This window comes from Falco cherrug, chromosome 8 (assembly GCF_023634085.1).
Source record: "Falco cherrug isolate bFalChe1 chromosome 8, bFalChe1.pri, whole genome shotgun sequence".
Lineage (NCBI taxonomy): Eukaryota > Metazoa > Chordata > Aves > Falconiformes > Falconidae > Falco > Falco cherrug.
Window position 1 is genome coordinate 21,812,089 of NC_073704.1, and position 18,600 is coordinate 21,830,688.

Below are 18,600 nucleotides of genomic sequence, written 5' to 3' on the forward strand. Positions count from 1 at the left end.
CATTACTGATTCACAGGTTCTTTATAGTATACAAGAATACCTTTTAAAACTTCTACTGGTGCTCTGGGCATCTTTACCACCTATTTTATATACTACTGTACGTACAAGTGGGTGTCTCTGTTTATCTTGTGTTAAACAAAAGATGGAAGAGTCAATGCAGCATCATTATGCTGAATAGTTACCTGTGCAAAATGTTGTTCTCACAATATTTTAACTGCCTGAGATAAAATGCTCTCTTCTCAATCCGTAAGACACATACTTTTCCTCTAGATCCTTATTAACAACATTCCATTAATAGTGTTTTTAAAAAGATCTGATATATTTAGATTAAATTAAGTACCAGAAGTACTTAATTTAATGAGATTTTCTCTTGCTCATCAATGGAATAGCTCTGTTGTTGGCTGGAGTCTCTGGAAGTAATTTGTACTATGAAATGAAGTAGCTAGATTTCTGGAACAGCTTATTTCCAAATAAAAAATACAAAAAGTATTGGTTCATTTAAGCAATTATTCAGGTTTTTTAATGTGAAAATTTAATTTTATTGACTATTTATTTCCTGAAGTGGACATTAATAGAAAGGGAAACAATTTCTACTAATGCAGTCTTTGTAGTTACCTGGTTATTTATATAACCTTCCATCAGAATATCCTGTACATCTTATTAGCTTTTCTATTAATTAGCCAAGGTGGTTTCCACAACATGAACCATTTGAGGAAATGGAGTACCACTGCAGGAACATGTTATTCAGTATTCCTGGCTAGCTACTCATATAATTTAAAGATTCCTAAAGTTATAATCATTAAGACTTCTGCTATTTGATTGTTTTATATCTGAGTTCTCGAAATGTGTATTATTTCTAATTAGAATGTTTATAATTACTTTGTAATGTACTTTGATTAGAAAAGACAACTGGAAAATGATGCTGCTGAATAAATCTAATAAATGTATTATTTTATCACATCCTTATTCCATAATTTGTGTCAAGGCTCTATGTACTTTTTTCAGTTGTGGAGACTTCAGTGCACTCTGAGATGAAACTGACAGTGCTTTATCTAAAGTCAAATAAGAATAGTGCTTACTGCTTCACACAACTGTCTAAAGTTCTTGACATAACATCACTGATGTCATATCATTGTAAGTGTGAAAGCTTCCCCATTACACACATTAAATTAACTAGCACTTGAAACAGGAAACTCTTATTATTGATTGTAAGAGACTGACTATCAAGCTAGTATGGACAAAAGCGATTAAAACTTTTGTTCAATTAACTTTCCTATCTGAGTGCTTTAATGTAGAAATTTCCTTTGGACCTGGGACACAGCATACACATCTGTAAGGCTATGACAAAGGATTTCTTTGAAAGGTAGGTTGCTGTTCTTAAGGAAAGAGTTCACAATGTTTTTTAAAGAGAGAAGGCAGGGCTAATATTTCCACAAGACTTACCTCCAGTTGCATGCCACAGGTAAGAGTAGCATTAGTTTTGTAAATAGTCTTTGGCACCAGAAAGATGTGGAACCAGTTTTGGAATATGTCAGCCATGTATCAGAGATACTTCCCCTCTCCCCTCCTCCCCCAGTAATTTTAACTTTTCAGATGTAGAAGAAAACCATCTGTGGCATATTGTATAAATACATAGTATGTAGATTTGATTGTTTAATGTGTAGATAGTGAAGGATTCCTATATATATTCCAGTGAAGCTTCAACTGGGCCTCTTCCTCTCAGTAGCATACCACATTGTACCCTTTTGATTATGTAAAATTTATTTTTTCGTATTTTGTTCAACAAAAGCTTTAGATTCTATTCCTAACTTTGTTTTTCACTTGTATTCTTTTTCCCTTAAGAGGACAGTCTCTGCTTGGATTCTAGAATTCCGGCCTCTTTCTGTTTCAAAGGCAGCTGATTTTTAGAGAATTGAGCATTATCTGTTTCTGCATTATAGGGCTGATAAATGATACCATTAAGTTTTTTCATGTACATTCTCTTTACAGCTGTTAGGCCAGATAGAGAGAACTGTCGCTTCTCAGGTATTTATAATGAAATTTATTCTTGAAGCCATTTGCCAGAGAGTAGAACCTCAATGTAGTACTTAAAGGTTGCTAAAGTTTTTTTACATTCTATCCCTTTCTTGCCCATGTACACACACCCCCGCTCTCACACATGGAGTGATGACACTCCCTTTTCTTAGAGTTCTGACCCGCACATGGTATTTTTGTAAGCTTAATTGAATTGCACATTAATGATTAATCAGCAGCCCAGCTGTTCAGCAAATAAAACCTTTACCCCTTCAATTTAATATCTCTAGGAACACCAGTTTGTGAGCCTCTGGCCAACAGCTTAACAGATACAAATAGTGTACAAGAGGCACAGTAACCTCAACAAACATTTTGCTGTTCTGAACACACTCTTTGTACAGTTGAACTAATTTGCTAGAGCATACGCTGTAGCACCTGTTTCATCTAATGAATGAAATGATCATCCTTTTAACTTACAAAGCACACTGAGGATGAAAGAAATGTGAATGCATATTATTTTTAATATCTTAATCATAAACTATATTAATATTAGGGAAAATATAAATTTGGATACTCTGTTTGCATAGTAGCCAGAGTACAATGTACTTTTGATTTCCCCTGTAATTGTGTATCTGTAAAATAGCTTGTGTTTTATCTCTACGCAGCTGAATAGTCAGATGATTAGATGTGGTCAAATACTGCAATTGTAATTTTTGGAATAAGTTGCAATAGTTGGGCTTTGTTATTATTTGATTTCATGTCTTGTGTTCAGAAGCTTGTGAAGTTTAGCAACTCCTGAATATGACCCTGAGCAAAACTGCCCATGAAATAGATGAGTAAGCCTGACCAAATATCTTCTGTGAGGTACATGTATAAAATATATGCTCTGAAAGGCTGCTGTTTTATTTCAAGTTCACTACCAGCTTATATGTTGATGAATTCCACTTGAAAAACTGATTCTTTAAGTGATTTCATTTTGCTTTTTAAATTTTTTTTTATTTATTCAGTGAGTAGTATTAACTAGCTTTGTAGCTGAATATTTTATGAATGCAGATCCTACAGAGGTATAATTTCTGAGCATTAAAAATGACCTTCAAAAACATGCTGGATTTACAAGACTATCTGCAAACTCAGAAATTCCAGGTAAGGAGGGGTGAGGGGTGGAGAAAGTGTCTTCTGAAAGGAATTTAAGCAGTGTAGTATCTGGTAAAGAAGAGGATGTCTGGTTTTGACAGGATTAATATTTATTTCTGCAGACCTGATACTGGTGTAATACTAAATGTTAATTAGAACTCCATGAACTGATTTCCCACTAGCTGCTGGAGCTGGAAATGTCATACACAGCAGCAAGTCAGATAAACAGCTTGGGGCGTAGGAGAGAAACAGCCAGAAGAACTTTGCATCCCATCCAGCTCCATATCGTGTCCTGGGGTACTTTGCTATCAGGGCATGTTCCATGCATTTTATGACCTTAGAAATATCAAAATCACACAGTCTTTTCACTGATGATCTTTGAGCTTTTGTATCTGTGAAGAAGAAAATAAGCCTGAAAGTATGTATGTGCAACTTTCTCTGTGAGAGGATTCTTTGCATTCAAAGGTTTAGCTGCAGTTTCAGGCTTACTTTAAACTACTGACTCTAGAACTGAGAGCAGCACAGCTATAGCAGAGTAGAGTCCAGAAAGGCTGCAGAACACCCAAGAGACCAGTAAACAGAAACCTCTCTGGATGATATTGTGAGCCAGATACTCCCTACAGTAAGTGCAGTGTGACACAGCACAACTTTTCAGATATCAGAAAGCCATAAATTTAGCATATGGTCAAAGCAATTAATTCCCCCTAGGCATGTGACGTCTAAGTATGGAGGAACGAAGTAAGGATGGTATAATGACATCACATCTCATCAATCTTGTATGGGAACTAATAGCACAGGCCTCATCTAACATACATATAGTATAGAACATTCAGCAATGGGTTCTTAATGAACAGTGATTGAAGTCCAGCAGATGTTCACAGAAATGCAGATGGATTGTGGTTGGAAGGGAGCTCTGGTCCAACAACTGCTGCTTAAGCTGGGTCACCTAGACCAGGTTGCCCAGGACTGTGTCCAGACAGCTTTTCTCCAAGGATAGAGACCCCACAGCTTCTCTGGGCAACCTGTGCCAGTGCTTAGTCACCCTCACAGTAAAAATATGTTTCCTGATGTTCAGCAGGAACATCCAGTGTTTTTCTGTGTGTGCCCATTGCCTTGGGTCCTGTCTCTGGGTACCATGGGAAGGAGCCTGGCTGTGCTTCAGGTATTTATATATGTTGATAATACCTGCCCCGCCCCCCCCCCCCCCCCCCTCCCCCCCCGAGCTTTCATACAATCCTTTTTCTACTTACATTCAACAAAGTATCTTTCTCCATAGGAGTCCCTGATCTCGGGATTCAGTCCATTCCAAAGTCTGAAGAGGGTTTTCTCAATGACATCTGAATTAACAACTCCTCTTCTAAAGAAACCATGCTCAACAATGCTTACTTTCACTCCAAAATGCTGCATCTCTATCCTACAAGAAAAAAACCCAACGATAACCATTCCTGACCACGCAATGATGGCATAACATTAAACATCAGTAAGTTGAAAGTTTGTCACATAAATGATTATTTGAGACTTTGATTCTTATCTTCAAATGTCAGTAGAATTTTAACTTCATCGCAGCAATTAGCTTCATAGCAGTGTATGTGTCCTGTAAAAGTGCAGCAGGCAATTAATGCTGAGGGGAAAAAAAGCAGTGTCAGGTAGATTTACAGCTTTCTGTGTAGTTTATGTTGCACTGATGCAAAGGATGTAGTAGCTAGCTGCATCTTAGCCATGTATTATCAAACTAAAACTTGACTACCTTAAATACTGTTGCATCTTTTCAGCTTCCAGAAGGAACAAATTATTAAGGTGTCTGGGAAAAAGCGAGCAAAAATTTTCAATTTGGTTAGAACTTTAGTCTCCACTGTATGGTTAAATGGCTATGGTTAAGTGATTAAATGTTAGTGCAATAAAGGTTGGTGTGTTTTCTGGTACTGTGGTTTCCTCTATGTAATTCTGATTTGCAGTGCAACTGCTTTAGATTGAAAATGACCTCTTTCTCTTTCTGGGCAGCTCAAGAGACCCAGGCAGCTACGTTCCAAAGCGTGCAAAGGAATGGACCATGTGCACATTAGCCACTAGTTTATATTATATTTCCTTGGGGCATATACTTTATTTATGTAAGCATTCATAGTGGTTTGCAACCAACTTTCCTAGTTCTTGTGAAGACTTGACTCGCTAGGCTAGGCCATAGCCATCTCAAGATAGTATGACACAACCGGCTTCAGTGAAGGGTGCTCAGCTTAATTTTCTAAAGTTACGAGTACTTTTGGTACTGTGGTTGCTGCCTGGAATCACCCAGTTCAGATTGTTGTGGAGCATTACAACAAAATAAAATGGGTTGTAAATGGGCAAGTAGCACTTGCCCAGGAAACTCTGGGTGTCTGAATGGGCTATACTATTGATTTACTTTCGTGTATGCACTGGATTCACATGCCTAAAGCTGCGTACTAGCCATTTGTCCAGAATATGAAAGTTTTTCCCAGTACCGTTTCCTGGTGGGTCTGTTCATAGTACTGGAGTCTGAAATCCTAAACAAGTGACATCCTACTTTCTCCCTTTATGCAAGATTTCCAGACAGAAATCGAGGGGCAAACATACAGTCACCCTTCCTCAGCACATCTGGAATCTGTTCTTGGATTCATTCATGTATTTCTAGCTACTCACCGTAAGGTGTCAGAGAAAGCTTCCATGCCCCATTTGGACAGACTGTAGCCACCCCCTACAAAAGCCATGAGGCCTTTGGCATTGATTAGATTGACTATTCTTCCCTCAGCTTTTTTCAGAAGTGGCAGAAGCTTGAGCGTGACTTCAATCGATCCCAGCAGACTAACATCCAGCACTGAGTGGAAGTCTTCAATCCTCAGCCAGTCAGTGGGTGCTACAGGTGCTGTTCCTTCAGCATTGCTCACCAATCCAAAAAGCCCTAATAGGATTACAAAACCATTTATTTCAGTATGTGGCAATACCTTACCCTAGAGTTTCATATGTAGTATTGGGAAACAAGCACACAGTCTGAAAAAACTTCAGTGAGATGAATACAGTTGTCTAGGGTTTGTTTGTATGATCTGCTTTGTAAACCTGGCAAAATTTGCTGAAGGCCTTAGGCGATGACTCTAAAAGAGCATAGGTAAAGTATTAAAGGAAAACTGTTTTGGTTGGAGATATGGGCCACCATACCGGGCTTTATTATCCAGATCCGCTCAAATATGCACGCTCCTAATAGGCACTTACAGTCTTGTGAAAATCAAATAGTGTATATAAAAATGGTGAGACTGATTTCTCTGGGTTGGGGTCTAAAGGTCTGAACCAGACATATGGAATTAGTCAATACTTCTGAAAATATTAGCTTAACCCTGTGTATTGATAATACTGCTTTACTACCTTATAAATTACCTGAGGAACTTTAGATAAATAGTGACACTTCTAAGAGTTTGCTGAGGACAGCCTGTGCCTGAAGGGAAGGGAGAGGCCGAAAGTCCAGCACTTGGCCTCCATAAAGAGTTTCTGAGACTGAAGTGACAGTGTTCGCAGTGGTTACCCCAACTGAGAACGTGCGGCTTTCCACGAGCTGGAAGCAGAGGCCTGCTGGAGGAGGTAAGCACTGATAATTGTGTTGTCATTGTCCTCAACCACTGCATTTAAGAATGGTCTGGAACCCTCATGATGAGGCCAACAGTGTTTTACAAGCTTTGAGGAGAAAGTCCTACTGGTAGAAGATACGTGTTTTACTGTTTTAGCTAGTTAATTAATTAACAAGTCTATTGAATATTTGGTATAACTGTGTGTTATAGCTGGTAGTTGCAGTGCTGTGATCCCCCTCGGTGGCCCTTAACAATGTCTAGTCTGTGCTATTGGTGCCGAGAAAGAAACATGTATTGCTATCGTTGAAAATATTTACCACACAGATCTTCTTATGACCCTTTGCCAAAACCAATATTTAAATCTTGTTTTTTAACTCCACTCATAGGTATCCAAGGACAGACTCTGCCTCTTTTAGGCAAGTGCTTAGAGGTGTGTGATAGCAGTGGTGAGAGCTACCTGTGTAACAACTCTAAGAAAACTGGCTGAAATGGCAAGTGTTTTCAGTGTAATTGTTGTTGTTTGCATTGAGAAGTCAGACTTATCCGGCAGTGCAAAAACACTCTTCTGCTTACTAAGGGAGGGCTGAAGAAGCCCTTTACACCAGCCCTTTTTTAATTGCATGGGCTGGTTTTATTATCAAGAAAGTTTTTTCTGATACCACTTAGCATCTTCCCTCCACTGAGATTCTTCAACTGCACCAAAAATAGTTTGAAAAACACACCTGGGAATGATCTGCTTTTAACAGACTGAGCAACTAAACTTTTAGGCAAAGTTTCACCTGTTAGTGAAAGCGAGGGGAATCCCAAAAGCATTGCTTGAATGTCTTTGAACTAAGAAATAACAGAACTGAAGAGTGAATGTGTTTCATCAGTAAGATGAAAAATTCCTCTGCAGAGAGTGAAGAGGCACCAGTACTTTTAGCTAGATCAGTTTTGGTTATATTGAATCATTTTTCTGGGAAATTACTTTGCTACTTACCATTGCCAGCTGTCTCTTTGGTCACAAACACCACAGCCCTGGAAATGCTGTTGGAGTCAGCTAAGTTGAGGTTCACTGTCTTCAATGAGAGTGAGGAGCAGGACTGTAGCTCTTGGCATCCTTTTTCTGTGGCACATGCAGCAATGACACAAAATCCCCTTTTGTCAAGCCATTTAGCCAGTGAGTTTCCAAGTTCAGTGTCACAGCTTGTTATGAAGACATGCTTTCCACTCAGGTTTCTCAATCTGTGACTGTCTCTGATGAGCCAGTAAATGATAAAAGAAAGTATGGAAGCCAAAACTGCTATGTGCAGCGAGTCTGAAAGTGAGAGCTATGAGCAAATAAATTAATGATCTAGAAATGCAATGAAGCAGGTGTGCTTAGCCAAACCCCCACCTTCCTCGGACACAATTCCTGTAAAGACTTTGTTTCTGGTTGCAGGCCTTCCAGCTCACTCTAAGTTAGGGGAGAGCAGGGGTGGAAGCTTTGGCACAATGTGATCACAATCATAATATACGTGCCTCGGCAAAACCTTCCACATCTTCCTTTTCAATAGATGTCTACTGTTTTCAAGCTTTGCTGGCCAATCTTTCCATCAGCCCTCTCCTTTCAGGGTGTTTCAGACTAAAAGGAATGATTGCATCTGTTCTCACAGTAGTATCTGGGGGTTTTTTTTGCAGGTATTAGTGGTTATTTGTGCTAATACTGGAAAGAGGAATTCCCCTAGGAAGAAGGATGATTCTTTTTGACTGCCCGTATGATGCCACCTAGGCTGCTCTTCTAACCCGTAGCATGGAAGCAGAGTGACCCTGAGAACAACTGGAAAAGCTGAAGCTGCAGTGGTGGGTCTGATGACTCATTTGTTGTGTGATGGTGAGTGATCTGCGCTCTGTCCCATAGACAAGGTAGACTTTGGGGCAGTGCCTGAGTCTTCTGTCTCCTTCCTCATTGCCTGTTTAGCACTGATACACAGCACAGGAGAAAATATTATATAGGAAGTGTATTTGTATAAAGAAATGAAGAAATGCATGGAGATGTTGCCCTCAAAAAAAAAAAAAAAAAAGAAAAAAAAGAAAAAAAAAAAAGCCCTGAGGGAACACAAGATTTCCTGACTCTAGTGGGGTGGATACTGTTTGCTTGTTACAAAATTTTTTCTTAAATGTAGAATACAGTTCTTGTCATCTAAAATCTTCATGATTTATTACTGTTTTTCTATTTGTTTTTTTGTTTTGTGTAAGAATTAAACCAAAATAAGTCATTAAAGTCAATATTTATGGGAAGGATGGTCAGCATTTTCCAGACATCTTGTTTAAGAGAAACCTTTTTACAGGTACTAAGAAGTCATCTAGGCTCCAGTTACCTACGTATGTGTACAGGTGCAGACATCTGGCCTTTAAAATGTGGTTGTATTCAACAAATGAAGTGATACTTTAAAAAAAAAAGGAATTTGTGATTATTTTTACATCCCAAAAGTACTCAGAGGAAGGGATCTTTCTTCTCTAACACATAGCTGTCTGAAGTTAAGCATTCATTTGGCTGATTTGCATGTAATAGTATTACTACCTTAAGAAATGGGTATTAAAGGAAGCCCAGTGTATTAGTCCTGGTTCCTATAGCCTACCTGGTGTTCTTGTTCCTGTTGAGTTCCTGGAGTCAGTTGGTTTTATTCTGATTCTGAATTTTGCTGGAAATTCTACAGTTTTTGGAAGGAATCTTAGAATATGATAGCAAATGAATGTTGGACACTCATTAAGTAATTAAAAATCAGTCATATAACTGATAAATGATAACAAGTGACAACATTCATTGCCACTTAATGATCTTATTTTACATAGTCTGGTACCTCAGTATCCATCAATATGGACTTCTGAGCGACTGATTAACGCTCACTGATTTTAAAATGTTAAGCAAAAACATACATATAAGACTTTGCTTCTCCTTCCACTGCATGCTACAGGGAGGCTCTCACTGAATTTTTGGGGTGTTAGATTGGTCCCTGTGCTGCACTGATTACTTTAGCAGCCCATGTCACTGTTGTTTTGAGGCTGATCGCAGTGTTCCTGAAAGTGTGTACTTTGGAATCATCTTTGTAATGTTTCACTGAGTAGGTGACATTTATTTTCTGAGAGGACACACAGAGAGTGCTCTGACAAAGTGCCATTAAAACTGTGTGAAAGAGCTCAGGGTAATTCAGGCTTCTGTGCTGTAAAATAAAGTCTGAAAACAGGATGTTGCAGCAGCTGATCAGAGACACCCCTCAGTCCATTTGCAATGATGTGCCAGGCAATGACATTTCCTTTGACTGCTGATTTAGAATTTAGAGCTGAGCTAGACACAAAGAGAGAGAGGAGTTGCTACCAGCGGGCTCTTTTAACCCCATGCCAATAAATCTCAGCAAGCTACTCAGCAAACTAGTGCTGTGATGTATCATTTTGGGACTCGATTCACCTTTTTCCCCAATACAAAATTAAATGAAATAATTAGAGATTTGGGGAGAAGATTAACCTAATTGGAAACAGGAGCTGTAAATCACACTATCCTTCCATGGCTATGCTGTAAGGAAGGAGCAGTGGGTAATGAGCTTGCACTATTGGAAAGCAGGTTAAATTTGAAACTGGGCTCTGTGGAGAAGTTCTGGAGTGTCTGGCCAGGCTGCCTGCTTGGCTCCTGTAAGAAACACCTGGGACTGCTCTGGTTAGTGTCAGTCCCTGTGTCTATGTAGCAGTAATTGGCACAGAATCACTGTAAGACAAAGGGCTCTAGGAGTGACAGCTGAGAGGGGTGCACTGTGCGTGCAGCATCTGCTTGCTGCTCTTTTCCCTGTCAGCCCTAGGCCAGTGTTCCTAAGCCTGTAATCCCTGACTGTCTAGTTCTCCCCAAGTACCAGTGCTCCTTCTCTGATAGCACATGGACATTCGGTGCTGGGCACCATGATGGGTTTTGCTCTGCTGGAGACTTCTGCCAGTATTTATTCTGCTAGATGATGTCATTGCTGCTGGAGTCTGGGGTCAGAATCAAATGAAATAATCTCAGTTAAAGTTTTCTCCCAAGAAAATTGTCTAGTTCTGTGAATGTGCAATTTTGTGCAAAATATTTATTGTTTGATAATTGTGGAGCAATAAGAAAAGCCACTTGTCTTCCAGGGACATATTGATTTTGAAATAGCTGCCTGGAGTGGCAAAGAGTGTGTTTCCAGAGAAAATGTCAGCGTGATATTTCAAGAGTATTGATATATCTTCATAAATATTGAATTCTGGTTGCTAATGTAGCCAGTAAATAGCTAAAGGCAAATTCTAATTTCCATTAAAACTATGATATTTGCCTGGCAAATTGAGAACTCTTGGGATAGAGCTTGGCTTCTTAGGCCTAGACAAGTGCTATTATAAAAGCAATTGATTTTAGAGAAAAGCAGCATGAATGCACTGAGAGCCCTTTAAGATCCTTAGATGGCTGCAAAGTACAGCATCCCTCTGCTTCTCTGCACTACAGGAAACTGAAGCACACAGACTGTATTGAAGGGGAGTCTTGCTGTTTTACTCCCACAGCAAGTTTGCTTTGGTAGTTGTGCCAAAGAACCTCAGGCTGGGGGTCTGGGTGTGCTTTGGATTCTTTTGTTTGCCACTGCTGGCAGTGCAAACTTCCAGAAGTTAGTGCTCTGCAATGGGTTACAGTGACCTGCCAGGCATGCTGAGGAAGAACTGCCAAAGGGAAATTTAGGGACTGGGTTCTTCAGAAACAGTGCTCATGTAGCACTCAGTGGAAGGTTTAGATGTGTCAGACAACACTTGGACAGATCACCCAATGGCTTTCCAGAGTCTAGGAAGTACAAACTTTAATTAATTGGTCATCCTGCCAGAGCTACAAACCCCCTGTTCTCCAGTTAGCAAGTTGAACAAATATGCAGGCACAAACACAATTACATCTCCCACTCTTAGGTGAGCTGTTCCTGCATGTGTGGGGCTTTGCACTTTTGTTTCATGGAAAAGGAGTGCTTTTTGTATGCTGTGTAAAAATGTCAGTGTGATAACTTAGTTTGGTGGTCAACAGATAACCTAAGATCTTCATTAATATATCACCTTAAAAGAAATACATCTCCAAACTCTCCTGTTCAGCGTTTTGCAGGGAGATTAATGTAGTCTGGTACAAAGGGGGCTGATTTCTTGACATGATTATATCTTTCCTTGTATGGTTTACACTTCAGATTTTTACCACAGCATCAGTAAAAAACCCAGAAAATACCCCCCTGTAAACTCTTAGGTTACTGACCCAGTAATTGAAAATCAAGTAGAGAAACATTCTTGATGTTGGGAAGAACATTACTGAGTTAACATTTTATTCAGACCCTGTAGGTGCTTAGAAAAGCAACAATTGTTAAAATCACTCTAGAAAGGAAGGGACTGCATGTTCTCTTGTCTGTGCACTCAAAAACAAGTGCTTAATTTGTTCTCTTAGCTATTCTGCAAATGCATATAATGGGTACTGCTCACTATAACGATAGACAAGAGTTCTGTTTTTGTGCCATTACTCACATTCTGGGGAGACATCTGCAAGCTCAGTCTATACCTCCAGGTGCTCACGAGTTGCCATCACCAGTTATTTCCAGTGTGAGAACACAGAAACAGCCCAAGTCGAATTCATAAGCTTGTACACCAAGACCTCCATGGTGAATAGTTTCCAGAAAAGTCTTACTGTAAATTCTGTGTCTGGTGATACTTTCTGATTGCTGTACATTGGCTGATAAACACGGCCCTTCTCCCTGCTGTTGATAATGGCTTGTGCTGTGATGCTTCTACCTTAGGGACTTAGTATTAATCTTCTGTATGTGCTCCATGCCTGCCTATCATACCTATGTTGTATAAGCATTGCTGGCTATACATAGTAATCCACAGAGCCTGGGCAACTGTCAAGACTTATTAGGGTGAACTAATCTGTTTAGCTGGGAAGGACTAATCTGTGCTTCATCTGGAAACCAGCAGGAGTCTTTCCATTGATTTAACAGAGCTTGGTTCAGATCTCCACCTTTTTTCCTGCCTTTAAAGAAATAAATTCCCACCAGCTAGGCTGTCAGAGTGCACATCTGGTCCCTGATCATAGGAAGGAGGGTGCAGGTTTGGAGCACCTTCACCTGCCAGAGTTAAGCTTAGGCAGTGTGAAAACATCAATACTGCCATATATGTTTGGGAAGAGTCTGCATATCTGGGATTATACTCCAGTTGACTTAATAGTGAGTTTATAAGTAACTATTGATGATGGATGAGATTCTGCCTAGAGGCAACAATGCAGTTATACTTCATGAGTGCTCATGGCCTGGAAAATAGGAGATGCCTAATGCAATTGACTGAAAAAATAATTATAAATAGACATAAAGGAGTACAGATCCTTTTAGAGATTACTTACAGACAATCCATCTCTGCAATCAGGATGCAATGAGGTTGCATTTACCATGGCCAAATTCTCCTCTGGAAAAACTTAATTTAAATGGAAGTTGCAAACACCTGACGTTTTTAAGCATAGAACTCCTTTCTGCTGTGATATGGAGAGTTTAATATATCTCCATTTTTATTGCAAGCCCTGTGGTTGCTCATAGTGTTTGTTCACATAAAAATGTATACTGGTGACATGCAGCTTCTTGTGCTGGCTGAAAGTTACACAGGTGTTGCAAAAGTTGCAATGCAGAGTTATTAGTTTTTGTTGCTTAACTTCCTCTGCAGCATCTGTAGTGAAGACAGTATGACGAAGCGATTAGGTAACTGTCTTCCCCAGCCAGTATTTCAAAGTTCCTTTAAGTTAAGGAAATTTTTCTCCTGGCCTATGTATGCATGCATAGCAAACCCAACGCAGTTGTTGGCTTTCCTTCTCTTGCAACTCTCGTTAAAATTACCATTCTCTTTGTGCTATGCCTTGCTGTGCTTGGAGTTGCCATATTCTTTCTTAGCTTTCCTTCATCTGCCACTGACTAGCAGTCTGGGCAGTCCCTGGCTGTTGCACACCAGGGCCAGGCTCGCTCCCGGAGGCTGCACAAAGACCTGCCCTCCTTGACACAGAGGCACTGGTTCCCTGCCACTCCTGCCCTCCCATACCTTCCCACCCTCGGCCTTCAGCCATGCCACATATAGCTGCACCTCATGTGTGCTAAAGCCTCTGCAGGATCTGGCTGTGGTGGCAGATGGGGGGGCCCAGGGATGGAGAAAGTTTGGAGAACAAGGAGGCAGAACTATGTTTCATCACACTCGACCTCAACTATGAAGTAGATATAAAGTATAATTAGTAAGATAACATAAACAAAACAGAGTTGCGGCCTGACCTGTAATCTGATCAGTAAATAAAAGTAAAAGCCAGTTTAGCTAGATGAAGGAAAAGGCCTGTTTTTGCTGGGGCAACAGGCATATCTACAAACATGGACTTGGACAATCAGGGTTAACTTCTGGTCCCTGTGATCTTTAATTAATGGGTTGGTGGGACTTTATATCAAATTAATAAAGTGCTGAAACCACAAGTTTTTTGGTTAGAGTGCTTTGTACAGGCTGTGTTTCCAGCTCCAGCCTGCCAGGGAGACTGACACGTCCCAGGCCTGCCCACAGAGGCCCAGCTTTGCAATACAAACATCTATTTCCGTTTTTTTTTTATAGGGGCCACAAACCAATAAAAGAAAAGGCTCATCAAGAAAAAAATGTACTTTTCTCTAGTTTCTAGGAGGAAAAGTTATAAGAAGCACTGTCAGAAACCCCAAGGGTGTATGAGTGGTACTATTGGAAAGCAGAGGCAGAGGGGACAGGCAAGCTCACAGGGGTACAACGCCTTCTGCCAGGAACAGGTGAGGTGACCGAGGGGCTGGTTGCCCCAAGGGTGGGGCAGGCACTTTCAGAGATAGAGTTGTCTTTTTGAAAGAATTTTTTCGTTTTAACATGTCGAGTCGCTTAATTTTGATATGGAAGTTATATTTTGCATTTAAAATTTACAAAGTGTTTTTTGGTTTTGTTTTTTAGAAACGTTGTTCCAATCTGATATTTCTATTTGTGTAAGTGTCTGGAATGGAGGAAAAAATCCTTACTGGCTGCCAGACTTGTGTAGAATCAATGGGGTAAATAAGTGCCTGTCCTGCTTCCAGTACTTTCCAAGAGCAGATGTTGAGAGGCTAACTATAGAAACAACGTGATTTACTCAAGATAAGTCCCTTGCTGCCTTCCTCCCATGCTCCCTGCTGGATCCACTCCAGACAGTATTTTGCAGTTTCAGTATAGCACATTTTTGTGATCAAGACATAAATATACCATGCCTTAGTGTCTGATTGTGATTTAGACCATAGGAGAAGAAATAAGTTTGTTTCTTTGTGCCTGGAGGTACCCGGTCCCAACAATCATCAACTTGGGCTTTTTACTTTCCGTGACAAGAGAAAGACATGTTCACAGACACGTCCCCATTGTGCCCAGAGGTACTTTCTTTTCTTTCACTGTAAGGAAAGTATCTGCTTTTCCCCATTTCAGTATGAAGAAATGTAGTTTGATTGCCAAAAAACAAGAAAAAAAAATTGATATATCAACATCGTCTGGCTTGCGGAAAAAATTATAAACCCAGCCATCAAAAGAGTAAGTCTTGCTCTTTGGTGCAAAAAGGAGGCTTCTGTGTAGAATGCTTGCTTTGGAAAGGACAGTGACTTTTTCAGAAGTCAAGCTGCTGTGAAGGAAATAATGTACATATGCACCTCATGGAATTGACATAATTCCATTTTTAATAGCATAAATCACAAATCAGTAAGCTCAGTGTAAAATTCACTTTGCATTGTAGAAAGTGAGTACTATGAGAAAAGAATGAAGACACAGTATGTGGGTACTTGCCAACCTGACCAGCTCTGTGTGTGTGTGTACTGACCTTTCCTGCAGCTTCCCACTCCTCCAGTCTGCCCTGATCAAAGGCCCTGTTGAGGAGCTTGTTCTCTTCCAGCCCAGTTTTGTTGTTTTTTTTCCCTCTAGATACCTTTATAACTGTTACACTTTTTCTAGATTAATTTCGTAAATAGTATTTAACCAGTGACACTCCAAGAATGAATGTGGGTCATCTACCTAATAATTCAAGCTGCAAACTGTATCTACTTTATTTCAAATGTCCCTTACCTTGAATCAGGGTAACTTGCTGTTATTTAGAGTTCACCTTACTTTCATCTTCATACTATTCAGGTTAAAAAATTGTGATTGCGTGTGGAGCAAAATAACAAAAAATATTTTCAAAACCTGAGAGAAATAAAGCAGCGAATGCAGTGTTTTCCTTTGGTTTTCAAAGGATCAGAGGACAGGAAGAAAAAGCATCATGTAGAAGCAGACTACAATATTAAGATCTGCCTTACACTTCTGACACTCTGAGGTGCTATTGCTGTAAGTGGCACAATTAAGATGGGGATTATACTCAAGTGAAAAATCCTGTGTCTGGCTTCCTGGCCTCAGAAGCACTGTATGCTAGCTACAGAAATAAATGTGGCTATGAATGGTCAAAAAAATAAAGTAATGAAGCTTAGGAGCAGTCTGTTCAATGCCTTCTGTCAGGCTAGAGTCAAGACTGCTGTACTTGCATACAGATTTTAGTGCAAAACAGAGAAATAAGCTGCTCCTCTCGAGTCTCAACCTCCAGTGGCAGACTAAGTCTATTCACCTGGTGGAAAACTGGTCACCTACTCCTCCACAGCTGTGAGCACTCAGTGCTGAATTTCTGGCTATCTTTAGGAAGCTTTGGAAGCATTTTATTTGTTTGCTGCTACTAGCTGTTATCAATACTGGAGTAAAGATCAATAGGTTGTAGACTACAGCTTAGAACTGAGGAGTCCTGTGCCAAAAGACCACATGGACTTTTAATTTCTTACTGAGAAATTATCTGTATGGGAATAACAGAGATTCATTTTTATTCACCTCCTCTTATGAACTGTTGGAAAAAACCCAGAGAAGAGACGGTAACTTCATTTGGAGTGGCAATATGCTGCAATAAAATGCTATTCAAATCGAGGGAAGAAGAGGTTATTTTACTGCATTTGGTTCAATGAATTGTGATCTTTTTCTTCCTGTGCAAAAAGGTATTAAAATTATGTGAGATGTAAGCAGAATGTTTCCCTTCAGTCAGACCATGATTGAGGGGAATTATCCTGATGGTATTGCTCATCTTTTGTGAACTAAGTAGTACCTATAACTACCTATCAGAGATTTTGCATGTGCCCTCTATTCAGGATGGGAGCATCTGTTTCAGTCTCCTTGATTTAGTGAAGTCCTCCTTTCTATTGTTTTGGTTCAGTGGCTAATTCTTTGTTCACTGAGGGTCTGACTCTAGCAACAGAAACTGAGTTTTCCTCTCCCACGACATCAGAAGGAAACGAAGTACAGGAAGGTTTGAGGAGATGGAGTGGATTTGGCTAGTTTTTCCACTAAGCAGCTGTAAAAGGGGAAGGTGACTGTGGGAGAGGGACCAAAACTGTGTGCTTTATGTTCTCCACTTTGCTCCACATGGATGATTTTTCAGCATAGATTCATTCTTATGGCCCACGTCTTAAAGTCAGATCAGAATTTATTAATCTTCAGGATTTTTTTGTAAAGATGAATTGAAAGAAGTGGAGGTTTAGCAGGGAGCAGAAATGTTGGGGTAGTCTGTGGTGTCAGCTCTAGTTCATCACTGCCTTTATCTACTTCATTAACAGTGTGAAACAGGCTCTGCACACACTTTCCAAAGGCCTAGATGAGCAAAGTCTTTAAGTCAGAAGACAGAAGTAGTTTGTGGAAAGCTAAAATTATATTCTGTTTTTGGCAAGCCAAGCCTTGTCTGGAGATGCTGAACTTCCTTGCATGCTAAGTGTGAGCTCTGCCCAAGTACCTTGAAAAGCAAAGGCATTGCATGACCATTGGCCATGTTGCTCCTGAAGATGATGTCAGGGGACAACAAAGCAAAGCAGAGTTCTGCTTTACTATGTAATTTTTCTTCCAGCCTCTCCACCCCTGTGCCCTGCACTACAAGTAACTTTTTTTTTCTCCGCCTTTATGATGTGGTGGATTATTATTAGCACTGTGACATTTTCTCAGATAGCATTATTCTCAAAGCTGTGCTGTGTACATTAGTATAGACATAGACTTCTTTTTGTTAAGAAAATGGGAGAAGACACTGGGTTTCTGTGTTTATGCTGTCACCGTGAACACAGTAATGATGCTACACAAGCAAAATAGAGTTCTGGTTAGCTACATTTAATCATGCTGCATTTTTGTGCATAAGGCTTTATTATGGAAAATTTGAGAGCACAGAAGACTTGAGGAGAGCTGACAATCACTAAGATTAAGACATTGCCTTTCTATCTTGTCCTGTCAGTCAGGGCTCTCTGTAGTGAAAACTGATTTCAGAGGGGAACTAAACCATGTTTGCCATTTCCCTCTAAACTCTGTGGTGACATTGGCTGAGGTCATAGCATTGCCCTCACCAACGTCTCTTAATGAAAAGTCCATTCATTAAGTTCAGATTCATTGAGAGGGTTCATCTCCAGCAAGAATTCACTACTATTCAGGAGCTTCCACATTGTAAAATCTCCATTTTAAAGGAAGAATGTTAAAATATTAGAAGCCACAGAGAGAGCTATGGGTTAGAAAACAAAGCTTTTGATCAAGTTTTTAATCTGAATTTAGCTTAATCTCTGAACTGATTTTCATATTATTCAGATGATGTTGCTGTTTTACTGCAGGGTCAGTAGGGTGCACTGAATTATTGCATGGCTAATAAAGTAATTCTATACTAATGCTGATAAAATAATGCTATAATAATCTCTTCCCATACATTAATTGTAAGCATTTTTTTCCAGAGAAACATCTGGTATCCTCCTGTACCCCACTTTCCAAGAGCCCTGACTTTATGTTGTGAGATTACGTTAGTCAAATGTAAACCCTC

General features: G+C 39.8%; 2 protein-coding genes across 2 annotated transcripts in view; one reads left to right on the plus strand and one right to left on the minus strand.

Moving 5' to 3' along the window:
• Positions 1-48: 48 nt before the first annotated feature.
• DHRS9 (dehydrogenase/reductase 9) lies at positions 49-18,568 on the minus strand. Its single transcript, XM_027810711.2, has 5 exons — positions 12,228-18,568; positions 7,699-8,029; positions 5,803-6,061; positions 4,398-4,561; positions 49-3,539 (listed from the first exon to the last, which is right to left on the minus strand). The coding sequence occupies exons 1-5, from the start codon at positions 12,240-12,242 to the stop codon at positions 3,289-3,291; spliced, it is 1,020 nt and encodes a 339-aa protein (XP_027666512.1). The 5' UTR covers positions 12,243-18,568; the 3' UTR covers positions 49-3,288.
• The window catches only part of ABCB11 (ATP binding cassette subfamily B member 11), a 68,392-nt gene continuing 56,367 nt past the window's right edge, over positions 6,576-18,600 (plus strand). The window contains exons 1-2 of the mRNA XM_055718829.1: positions 6,576-6,732; positions 8,379-8,571. The gene's annotated coding sequence lies outside the window, so the exon portion shown is untranslated. The remainder of the gene's footprint in view (positions 6,733-8,378; positions 8,572-18,600) is intronic.

What these genes read in the sequence shown, in the direction of transcription:
- DHRS9 (XM_027810711.2), bottom strand. An exon ending in GCTTTCTCTGACACCTTACG is followed by an intron (nt 4,562 to 5,802) that starts GTGAGTAGCTAG and finishes TTTTTCTTGTAG; the next exon opens with GATAGAGATGCAGCATTTTG. An exon ending in AGAAAGATACTTTGTTGAAT is followed by an intron (nt 3,540 to 4,397) that starts GTAAGTAGAAAA and finishes TCTTCTTCACAG; the next exon opens with ATACAAAAGCTCAAAGATCA.